The following is an 11,390-nucleotide window of genomic DNA, read 5'->3' on the forward strand; positions in this document are numbered from 1 at the left end:
AGAGTCATCAGTGAGGCTCGCACCCCTTTCCTTCACACAAAAGACCCCATGGTGTCCTCATACCTGGCCTTAGTGGTGCTGCTCAGCGTGGCCTGGCGCCCCCGCCACACATAGATGTCCAGCCCTCGATCCAGCAGGAAAACAAACCTGGACAGGAAGGGGCAAGAAGGAGCTGTGATGGGGCATGGGGCAATGATCGCCCCACACTCCTGACCCCACCAAACAAATCCCCCATTATGGGGTTTCTGGGTGAGTCTCAGGGACCTCCCACCAAGGTCATGGGCAGGAGTTAAAGGGGCTGTTAGAGGGCCTCCTCTTCTAAGAGGCCCACACCTGCCCCCACTGATGGGGAGAAGGCTGAGGGTGAAGCACCCCCACCTCACATTGTCGGGGCTCACCTTGGGTCCAGAGAGGCCCCCTTGAGGGGCACAGGCTCCAACTTGATGTTCTTTTTCCCATACACACGATACAGCCTGGGCACAGGGCAAGAGTGGCTCGGTGTGTGGGCACCAATGGCCCAATTTATCCCTAATACCCTCCTCTCCACCCCTTTCCAGCCAACTCCAGCTCCATGCTCCCCACTGCCTACACGTCTCACCTGGTGATGTAGTGTGTGTCTTCCACAGTGTAGAAGCCACTGGCTGTTCCACCCTCAATGTAGGAGATGTCATTGTCAAACACCTGTGTGTGAGGGTGTGGTTCTTCATCACTGAGCTGTCCCTCCCCCACCAACCACACCGCCCATCAGGTGTGGTACAGAGTTGCATACAGGTGAATTGAGTGCTACAAATCTATGATGTTTTAAAAAAGCAGATCTGGCCAGGCGCCGTGGCTCACGCCTGTAATCTCAGCACTCTGGGAGGCCAAGGCAGAGCTCAGAGGACTCCCTACCCAGTACCTCCCAGAAAACCCCAGGAACTCCTTGCCCTGCACCAGCAGTGTGATCTCAGCCTTCCCTTTCTGCTCATTCTTGTTAATTTTCTCTGCAAAGAGCCTGAGAGCATGATGCAGAGTCATCAGTGAGGCTCACACCCCTTTCCTTCACACAAAAGACCCTACAGTGTCCTTGTACCTGGCCTTGGTGGTGCTGCTCAGATCACCTGAGGTCGGGAGTTTGAGACCAGCCTGACCAACATGGAGAAACCCCATCTTTACTAAAAATACAAAATTAGCCAAGCATGGTGGCACATGCCTGTAATACCAGCTACTTGGGAGTCTGAGGCAGGAGAATCTCTTCAACTCGAGAGGCGGAGGTTGTGGTGAGCCAAGATTGTGCCATTGCATTCCAGCCTTGGCAACAAGAGCAAACTCTATTAAAAAACACAAAAATGGCTGGGCGCGGTGGCTCACGCCTATAATCCTAGCACTTTGGGAGGCCGAGGCGGGTGGATCACAAGGTCAAGAGATCGAGACCATCCTGGTCAACATGGTGAAACCTCATCTCTACTAAAAATACAAAAAATTAGCTGGGCATGGTGCCGTGTGCCTGTAATCCCAGCTACTCAGGAGGCCGAGACAGGAGAATTGCCTGAACCCAGGAGGTGGAGGTTGCGGTGAGCCGAGATCGCGCCATTGCACTCCAGCCTGGGTAACAGCAGCGAAACTCCATCTCAAAAAAAAAAAAAAACACAAAAACAAAAAACAGATCTGGCTGGGCACTGGGCACGGTGGCTCACGCCTGTAGTCCCAGCACTTTGTGAGGCCAGGAGAGCAGATCACCTAAGCTCAGGAGTTTGAGACCAGCCTGGTCAACATGGCAAAAGCCCATCTCTACTAAAAAAAAAATACAAAATTTAGCTAGGTGTGGTGGTGCATGCCTGTAATCCCAGCTACTCAGGAGCCTGAGGTAGGAGAATTGCTTGAACCCTGGAGGCGGAGGTTGCAGTGAGCCAAGATTGTGTCACTGCACTCCAGCCAGGGCGACAAGAGTGAGAATCCGTCTAACAAAACAAAACAAAAAAACAGATCTGTGCCTATAAACATATACACATTGGGGTGTTGGGATGTATGAAAATATGGGTATGTTCACCCACGCGTGTAAAGATGCCTGCAGCATGTTTGGAGTACACAAGCAAGTGGGTTCGTGGAAGAGTGGAAATCTGGGTGAATATGGGTAAAAACTCAGGGTGGGGGTGTGTGTGCACATGAACTCCATGTGTGTGTACATGCAAACATATGTCTAGGTGTAACCAGCTGGTGGCTAACAGGGCTCAAAATTTATTCAAGACTGGACTCTAGTCCTGCGCTTGGCCCTGCCATCTTGTTACCCAGGTACGTCCCCGCCCCCTAGTAACAGGTTTTGGCCCCACCTCCTCACTGCTCTTGGCAACACCCCTTCCACCCTGCTCTCAGTTCCCTCTGCTCTTAGCTCCCTTGTCATTTGGTCTTGCTCCCATGCAAAGCCTGCACCCTCATCCTTGCCGGGCTGAATTCTGCCCTGTGTTCCTGAACTCTTCTCCACTGACCCAGGCTTTGGCCACCCCTAGACCTTACGCTGCCATCTGCTTTAGGTCTGTAACACAGATCAGGATCTGGATCACAGTATTGTGATCCAGCCCCCTTTGGCCTCAGCTCCCTGCCTGCCTACCTGTTCCTCCTACCTGCCTTGGGCCCACTGCCCCTGCACCAGAGTTCCCTGGGTCCCCCACTCTGCCCGCCCCCAGTTCTAGAAGGGGCTGGCACCTGCAGGAACTCCTCGCTCTCGTCGCCCATCTCCTCCCGGACAGTGCGGCACTCGGCACCCAGGTAGTTGCGCAAGTTGACGGCATGGATGGCAGAGCAAGCTTTCTTGTCGAGCGTGGCCTCCCCACCAATCCAGTAGTAGATCTCCCAGTTGAGGGAGCCGCTGTCATCCAGAAAGGTCTGGGAGCCAATGCATCGGTCATGTCAGCCTTCATCCTGGCTTTCTGGCCACCCCAGAGAGGCCACTCTGAACAGCACGGGCTTCCCAGCCCCAGCGGTGTTGTACTACCCTGTGCCTGGACCACCTCCATCGGCCTACCCACCTCCCACCTGGCCTCCCTGAACAAAACTCTGGAGTTGGGGACTCAGCCATCTTAGAGGAGGCCCCTAACAACATGGCCAGCCCTCACCTTAAGCACGATGTAGCAGTCAGCCTCGTAGAACTTGCCATGGAAGGCTTCCTCCACCAGCACAGGCACAAAATTCTCGATCTGCCAGATGGTCAAGCCGGGCAGCTGGCCCACGTCCTCCGTGAAGAACTCCGAGTAGTCAAGGCGCGGCTTCTCCAGGCTCTGGTCCCAGCGCCGCACCTTCCCGCCAGGGGCCTGAGCATCTGTGCTCTCCTGGGGGCAGAGTCACAGAGCATGGCGTGACTCTGTGAAGCCACTCAGGCCGGTCTTTACTTGCTGCCCACAGGGCCTCTGCACAGCTAATCTCGCTGCCAGCGTCCCCCATCCCTCTTGGCCAGGATCAAGGCCAGGGTCAGCCTTGAGTAGAAGCCAAGGCCTGGCTTACCTCCTGCTTTTTGTTCTTCTCCTGGGCAACATCTGACATGCCCTTCAGCACCTGCTTGGCCTGGTCATCCTGGGCTGAGTCCTTGCGCCTCCGCAGCCGCATCTTGCGAGCCAGAGGGTCCTTGGGCCCACTCCCTGCTTAGGGGAAGGGCAAACAGCTGAGCCCTCTCTGGGCCTGCCGCCCCCTTCGCCTGCAACCAACCAGGGGCCAACTCCATCCCCCAGGGTCCAGAAAGCTGTATCCCACCCAATTTACAGATACATAATTTGAGGTCTGAGAGGAACCCCGGCTCCCAGGCGAGACCTTTCCTCACTCACCAGCTGCAGCCGCAGCCACTGTAGCAGGAGAGGCACCTGCCAGCCGCAGCTGGTTCTGCAGCGAGAAGTCGATGTTGTACCACTCAGTGGTACGGTCCGCGGGCTTGGGTGGCATGACCAGGTTGGGGTTCTCCCGCACGTCCAGGACCTGCCCCGTAGGATAAACAGAGCTGGCACTGAGCCTGCGCCCCACCTCCCAGACACACCAATCCAGTTTCCTGCTCTTGTCTGCAGCCACCAGGGCTGAGAGGCCAGGGACCAGGTTCTTGTCCCACCCACCTCTGAGGCTGGTTGGGGGTTTAAATGAGACTGTGGAGCGTGCTCTGGATACAGGGAGGCAGCCCACCTTCTTCCCATGGGTGGCCTGCCACTGGCCGCCCCCCCAGGAGGCCTCTGCTGGGTCTCCCTTGCTCTAGGGCACACCCTTCCTCGTCTCTGCTGAGCCCTTCCAAACCCTCCACACCAGCCCAGCATGCCTGACCTCAATCTCCGTCAGGAAATGGATGGCTTCTGGGAGCGTCACCAGGCGGTTCTTGTTCAGGACGAGTTTCCTCAGCTTTGGGCACCTGGAATACAGGGCCAGCCAGGGCCTCAGGGAGGTGACAGACAAGGGGAAGGGGTAAAGAAAACCCCAAGTCCCAGGGGAGGGAGGCAAGCAGGGTCAGAGGAACTGGTGGGGGTCTCTATCCTCTTCCTGAAGGACTTCTCAGAGCCAAGAGACCATGTTATGGACCCTGTGACCCTCCAGAAGAGGGAAGCAATACTGCCTTCCAACCATGTGTGGCCTTGTCCCTAATAGTGCCCTCCCAAGGGTGCTCCGAGGAACTCAACTTGGGAATGGCTGGCATGGGACTGTGGGCTTCATCCACAAAGGCGAATTAACTGGGCCAGGCCTGGTGCCTCACGCCTGTAATCCCAGCACTTTGGGAGGCCGAGGCGGGCAGATTATTTGAGGACAGGAGTTCAAGACCAGACTGGCCAACATGGTGAGACCCCATCTCTACCAAAAATACAAAAATTAACCAGGTGTGTTGGCGTGTGCCTATAATCCCAGCTACTCAGGAGGCTGAGGCAGGAGAATCATTTGAACTGGGAGACGGAGGCTGGGCAATCAAGTGAGAGACTCCATCTCAAAAAAAAAAAAAAAAAAGGTGAACGAACACATCTCCATTTTGTATGATGCACAAAGAACACAGGGTGGGCTCTGGCTGTGATCCTGGGGTTTTCTGTGCTGGGAGTGGCCCTGCTAGCCCCAGCCCTGCCCAGCACCTGCAGAGACTTTCAGGGATCAGTTCCAAGTTGTTGTTGGCGGCCATGAACTCCTCCAGGTTGGTGAGCTTGCCAATGCCCGAGGGCAGCCCGTCAAAGTCCAGCTTGTTGGAGTTCAGGTACAGCTTCTTCAACTTGCTCAACTTGCAAATGGCTGACTGGAGGGGGAACCGGCAGGGGTGGGCGGTCAGGGCCAGGCTCACGGCTTCCCCCCCATCCCCCCACCAACGGCCTCAGACGCACAGGCAGTGAGGTGAGCTGATTTCGGGACAGGTTCAGAGTTTCCACATGCACCCACTGGTCTATGCACAGGGACAGTTCTGTAATCTGGTTGCTGCTGAGGTTGAGCCGGCACAGGCTGGGGAGGGTGTACAGGCATTCAGGCACCCGTGTCAGGTCATTGCAGGACAGGTCCACGTCTGGGGTACAGAATGAGGTGCATCAGCCGGGGCCCATACAGCAGGTGCCAGGGCAGCCAGCCCTAGTGTGAACCCCAGCTCGTCACCCCTGAGCTGCATGGCCTTAGGCAAGTGATAACCTCTGTGAGCCAAAGTTTCTCTGTTTGGATAAACTCCCTCACATGGGGATTGTGGGGTATCGAGGTGTAAGGTCAGTGTTAAGGCGTTATCATAATGGCAGAAGTCACTGTAACATAATGGCAGCCTTTTACCTTTGGGCCGTGGTCAAGGACCAGGGTTCAAATCCCTTTATCCATAAGGAAGCAAGAGGGCCCAGAGGGGGCCAGAGCTCAGGGGGGCTCCCAGGGCTGCCTGACCTGCGAGGTTGCTCAGGCCCTCCAGGCTGGTGGGGAGGTTGCTTTGGGTACGCTGGGTGCTCCGCAGGTGCAGGGTCTGCAGGGCCGTCATCGCTGGGAGCTGCCTGCCAGGGTGACGTGAGTGGTCAGGGCCAGGGCCCACCCAGGGGGTGTCAAGGGTGGGGCTTGGCGGGGCAGGACCAAGAGCACAGGGCCCAGAGGGTAGGTGTGCGGTCACATTTGCCTGAAGCAACAAGCCCAAGGGTTGCTGCAGGGCGTGTAAGCGGGAAGACAGGACCTAGAGGTGAATGTGATACTTAGGGGGTTGGACACTGAGGGGTACAGCCTGCAGGGAGGGATGGCTGGGCCTAAGGGAGAAGGGCTGGTGCCCTGCAAAGTTAAAGGGCCAGGCCAGACTCCTCAGGGTGGCTTCTGCAGGAATGTGGCCCAAGGGGGTGCCCACCGGAGCTGTGCATGCAGCAGGGGGTTCCCATTGAGCACGAGTGTCTGCAGGTGCACCAAGCGGCGCATCTGTGGGGGCAGGCTCTCCAGGCGGTTCTCGCTGAGGTCCAGGTACAGCAGGTCGGTGAGGTTGATGAAGAGCTGGTTGGGGATGGTGTCGATGCTATGGGTGGGGAGCAGGAGCCACCTGAGTCAGCACTAGACACCCTCCAGGACCCAGCCGCCCCCTGCCCTTGGCTGGCCTGGCACCTGTTGTGACTGAGGTTCAGCACCAGCATATTCTTGGAGTTCTCCAGCTCCCGCGGGCACTCTGTCAGCTGGTTGTAGCTCAAGTCCTAGGTAGAAGGGGCAAGGCCCCAGTGAGGAAAGTCTCCATCCTGCCAGGCCTCTGCCAAATTTGGGGATCAGGCAGGGCACTAAGTTGGGTGTGGGGGTAGATGAGGGGGTTCCAGGGCCAAAGGCAAACAGCCAGGAACTTGGGAGGAAGAGTGCCTGGGTTAGGGATCTGACTCCACAAGTGACCTCAGACAAGGTACTATCCACTCCAAGACTCAGTTTCCCCATCTGAGTCTGGGATAACAATGGCCTCAGGGAGTTTTCCAGTGAGTGGGGAATGAATGGTCCGATTACCATAGGGGCTAGGTGAGTGGGTAGCGACTGACCAGAACTGAAAGATCATCCAGCTTGAAGATGTCATCGGGGACTCCAGAATTCTTCAGACTGTTGGCTCGGGCCACGATGGCCTGGGAATAAATCATAAGAGTCTATGATTCCTGGCTTCCACTCCCAGCAAGGAACAGAGTCCAGAGAGGGACACCTCCTCAGGAAGCTCACCAGAGGCCAGGCTTCGTACTCTCTCTCCTCTGGCCTTTGATCAAATAGCCCCCTCTTCTGGAGGGCTCTTCCTATCCTCCCAGTTAGCTCCTATTCACATCCCAAAAAAGCAGCTCAACTGTGCCCCAGGACCCAGCACAGGGCCAGAGAACGTGCTGTGACTGCCCGACACTTCTCCAGCCCAAATGCCTGCGCGGAGCCCTCTTGCTGCTTCACGGGGCCACTACTGCCCCTCCCAACCACTGCACTTGCAGATGAGGCCCAGAAAGTAGAAGAGACTTGTCCAAGGTTACATTGCCAAGAAGTGGTAAAGCTCAGCTTTGAACTCAGAGTCCAAGTCAGAGGCTGTGCCCTAAACATCTCCAGCGCTCTGACTTCAGATGGCACGGCCCTCGTTGAAGCCTGCAGGATTTGGCCAAGGGTCTGATGTTCTGGGCTGTTCTGGGTAGAAGGTACACAGTGCTCCCAGCCAAACCCCACTCAACCCCAGCTCTACCACTGCCTGGCTCTGACCTAAGGCAAGTAATCTGTGTTGATGGGCAAGTTTCTCTTCTGCAACATTACTGGAGGGCCAGAGTACATGAAAAAAATCCTAACTGAATAGTGGGAACATGGTTCAGCCTGTATTGGTTATTATTATTGTAGTTACTGTTCGTAACGGGTGGTAAGATTTTGGATTTCTTTTTTTTTTTTTTTTTTTTGAGATGGAGTCTCGCTCTGTTGCCCAGGCTGGAGTGCAGTGGCACAATCTTGGCTCACTGCAACCTCTGCCTCCCAGGTTCAAGCAATTCTCCTGCCTCAGCCTCCTGAGTAGCTGGGATTACAGGCACGTACCACCATGCCAGGCTAATTTTTGTATTTTTAGTACAGACGGGGTTTTACTGTGATGTACAGGATGGTCTCAAACTCCTGGCCTCAAGTGATCCACCTGCCTGTCTCCCAAAGTGCTGGAATTACAGGCGTGAGCCACCAAGCCCAGGTGTCAAGATTTTGGATTTCTTTACCTTATTCCCAGTCTAATTCTCTGACCCACATGGGTTACTTTACACAGGGCACTGCTGTAACCTCTAACAAATGACACCTCTTGTAACACCTGCCACATGGAAGTGGGCAGAGATGCTGGCCCAGCCTGGTGTCTGGCCCAGGCTTCACATCCCTGGCTGGACACTTGCCTCTACCCCAAGCCCAGTGGCCTCCTGGCCAGCACTCACGCGCAGTGACGGCAGGCTGGACAGCTCCCCATGAAGCGTGGTCAGGTTGTTGTGGCTCACAGACAAGTGTTCCTGGGCCAGGATGGGAAGCACAGGCTCAGCAGGGTGCGTGGGGTGTCCAGAGTCCCCACCTACCTCCACAACTCTGCACCATCCAGGAAGGCCTCAGCCACACAGGCCCAATTCCCCCTGCAGCCTCCCTCCCTCACAGACCTGTCCTCTTTTTGCATACGTTCCTGGACAGGGTGTCCACTCTCTTTCTGCCGGCTTTGCTCATAGCTGTCAGTGTTCTTCCTCTCTCTGGAGAATTTGTCTCCCTTCTCCACAAGCTCTGCCCATCTGGCTCATCCATAGGGACCCTCCCTGCCTGCCCAAAGCCCCTTACCAGCTTCTGCAGGGCGGCCAGCTCCTCAGGCAGGTAGCAGAGGCCAGTGCGGTTCAGCTTCAGCCATCGCAGGCTGGTCATGGCCTTGACATTCTCAGGGAAGTAGCCACCCTGGGGGAAGGATGTGATGGTGAAGCTGGCCTGGGATACAGAGCCCCTGCTCACCACCTTCTCTGGCTCCCACTGCCCACAGGAGCCTCTGGGGACTAACAGAACCAACTCCCACCAGCTGAGAGAACACAGACAGGTCATTTCATCACTGTGCCTCAATTTCTTCACCCATAGAATGGGACTAATAAAAGCCTCCCTTTCACTGTGACAAAAGTATTGGCCTAAGATCTGTCTCTGCTACTGGACTCTGGGCCCCAGGAGGACCAGGACAAAACTGGCTTGTTTCAGGTGAGAGCCCAGCACCTGGCTTTGTGGGCAGCTCCGCTCAAATTCCTCCAGCCAGCATTCCATGCTCTGACTGGCTGCCTGGGGTGGATGCTCCCTGCTTCAAGCCTTTGCGAAGGCCCCACCTGTGTCCTCACCCTACCATCAGCACACAGGCAATTCATGGTCAGGGCGAAAACCTTGCTTAGGGAGACCATGGCCCCCCACCCCACATCACTGCACTCCCCCCCACCCTTGTGAACACCCACTTTGGCATCTCCAGCGCTGTGGCACCAAGTCTGGGGCAGCACGTGCCTTCCCGTGCCCTCGGCTGGTGTTCCTTTCCCCCCAGGGCCACATTCCCAGCTGGTGACTCAGACTCTCCCCGCACAATGAAGAGGAACAGAGACCCCAGGTAAGGGTGGTGGGGATGGGGACAGGGAAAAGTGGTGTGGCCACCTGTACTCGGGGTCAAAGGTGTGTACACAAGCAGGTAAACTCAGGAAAAACCTGCCTCCTTGGCCCCAGCCCCAGACCGACACCTCAGCCAGACCCTGCCGGTCACCCACCCTGAAGGTGAGGCTGACCCTCCAGCCAGCTCTCCCCTCCCCTCTTTCTCTGCTTCCCCTTCGGTTGGGCATTGCCCGCTTCATTCGGAGCCCTGGAACCACCTCTCTCCCCACTGGCTGCGGAGGGCTGAGCTGCCGTGCCTTGTCTTTCTCAGTCCAGTAGCTGCTCAGACAACTGCCACCCAGCACCTGGCACGCCGGCCTGACACTCTCCACACCAATAAATCTCATTACACCCCTTGCGTCCAAGAAGGCGACTCTGAAGCCCCTTCACCGGCTGAGAAAGCCCGGGCTCTGAGAGGGGAAGTGATCTGATCAGGATCACACAGGATGGCGGGTGGCGGTGACGAAGAGAGGGCAGTGATGAGTCGGTTCCACACCCGCCCCTGGGCAGCCGGGCTGCCATCCCTGAGCCAGGGCCTGGCTTGAGCGTGTGACCCCAGAAGGGCGGGGAGCCTCGCCGACCCCTAGGCCACCGTCCAGCCCAGGCGGGGAACACGAACGTGGGGTTGGGGCTACCGGCCAGGTCCCCGGCGAGACTCCGAGCCCAAGCGTCCGTCCTGGGCCTATCGAGCCTCGGTCTCCCGGTACAGGCACCGGGAAGAGTCCTCGGAGGTCCATTCGTGACCAGGGAAGAGACCCACCCCGCCCCGGCCGCAGTCCCGGGTACGCGCAGGACCCGGAGCCGGGCGGGACAGGAAGCGAGAGCCAGGCTGGCTGGGCGGAAGAGAAGGCTTGCAGGGAGGCCCGTCCCGCGCCCGTCCCGGCTTACCTTGAAGTCGTTGCCGCTGAGGTCCACACCGCGCACGAACGGCAGCACCCCGGTGGCCTCCATGGCGCCGCACTCGCTGCCTGGCCGGGCCGGGCTAGGGGGACGCCCGGGCGAGGGGTGAGGGGAGCCGCGGGCTGGGCCAACGCCGGCCCCGCCCCTTTAACCCGCCCGCGCCCGCCACATTCCGCCGGGAAGTGTAGGCTTTAGGCCTCTTAGGGCCTCAGTTTCTCCGTCTTTTCGGGGGCTGCAGACCCATCAAGTTGCCCCGGCGCCCCCTGTGCTGGAGCTGGAGGCTTCCGCAATCTCCAGGCTTAAATTCCCAGAGTCCCAGGGCAGGGGCCTTCAAGGCCGCTGGTCCAGGCATGGTCCCCTGTGCTGCTGTAGCAGACGAAGCTGGCCCTGACCTCAAGTGCTTGCACTTGGCTGACCGGTGGTAGTGAGACACCTGGGTCCTCGGGTCCTAGTTCTCCTGCTCTGGATGTAGTTTCCTCATGCGTTGTTTTTATTTTGTTGACACAGGGTCTTGCCCTGCCGCCCAGGCTGGAGTGCAGTGGCGTGATCATAGCTCATTACAGCCTGGAACCCCTGGGCTCAGCCTCTCAACTAGCTGGGAGAACACCACCACACCTGGCTAAATTTATTTTTATTTTTGGTAGACATGGGGGTCTTACTATGTTGCCCAGGCTGGTCTTGAACGCCTGGCCTCAAGTGATCCTCCCGTCTCAGTCTCTCAGACTGCTGGGATGACAGGTGTGAGCCACTGTGCCCGGCCCAGTTTCCTCATTTGTAAAATGCTTCCTAAGTTTGTCGCCATAAGCAAATGAACAAAGAATGCAAGTGTAGCTCGCAGCATACAGCAGGCGCTCAGTGAGTGACAGGTTATTACTCCGTTTTGTTTTGTTTTATTCTGTGTGCCAGGTTATTATTCCCACTTTGTGTCAGCACCCTTACGCTCGTGTCCCCCA

General features: G+C 57.2%; 1 protein-coding gene across 5 annotated transcripts in view; it reads right to left on the reverse strand.

Annotated features, from left to right (window-relative positions):
* The window catches only part of FLII (FLII actin remodeling protein), a 15,042-nt gene extending 4,521 nt beyond the window's left edge, over window positions 1–10,521 (reverse strand). Inside the window, exons 1-18 of one of the 5 annotated variants that reach the window (XM_078373113.1) lie at window positions 10,173–10,521; window positions 9,124–9,243; window positions 8,710–8,820; window positions 8,325–8,396; window positions 6,942–7,022; window positions 6,529–6,614; window positions 6,281–6,442; window positions 5,839–5,942; window positions 5,307–5,482; window positions 5,064–5,221; window positions 4,276–4,360; window positions 3,795–3,942; window positions 3,478–3,614; window positions 3,093–3,305; window positions 2,683–2,862; window positions 599–681; window positions 399–473; window positions 64–147 (exon numbers count right to left, since the gene is read on the reverse strand). In XM_078373113.1, the coding sequence (XP_078229239.1) occupies window positions 64–147; window positions 399–473; window positions 599–681; window positions 2,683–2,862; window positions 3,093–3,305; window positions 3,478–3,614; window positions 3,795–3,942; window positions 4,276–4,360; window positions 5,064–5,221; window positions 5,307–5,482; window positions 5,839–5,942; window positions 6,281–6,442; window positions 6,529–6,614; window positions 6,942–7,022; window positions 8,325–8,396; window positions 8,710–8,820; window positions 9,124–9,171 (2,003 nt within the window). In that variant the 5' untranslated portion in view covers window positions 9,172–9,243; window positions 10,173–10,521. The remainder of the gene's footprint in view (window positions 1–63; window positions 148–398; window positions 474–598; window positions 682–2,682; window positions 2,863–3,092; window positions 3,306–3,477; window positions 3,615–3,794; window positions 3,943–4,275; window positions 4,361–5,063; window positions 5,222–5,306; window positions 5,483–5,838; window positions 5,943–6,280; window positions 6,443–6,528; window positions 6,615–6,941; window positions 7,023–8,324; window positions 8,397–8,709; window positions 8,821–9,123; window positions 9,244–10,172) is intronic. The other 4 variants (XM_035300147.3, XM_035300146.3, XM_078373116.1 and 1 more) reach the window with 4 other exon arrangements.
* Window positions 10,522–11,390: the final 869 nt, after the last annotated feature.

The sequence above is a fragment of the Callithrix jacchus genome, chromosome 5, assembly GCF_049354715.1.
Source record: "Callithrix jacchus isolate 240 chromosome 5, calJac240_pri, whole genome shotgun sequence".
In the NCBI taxonomy this organism is placed as follows: domain Eukaryota; kingdom Metazoa; phylum Chordata; class Mammalia; order Primates; family Cebidae; genus Callithrix; species Callithrix jacchus.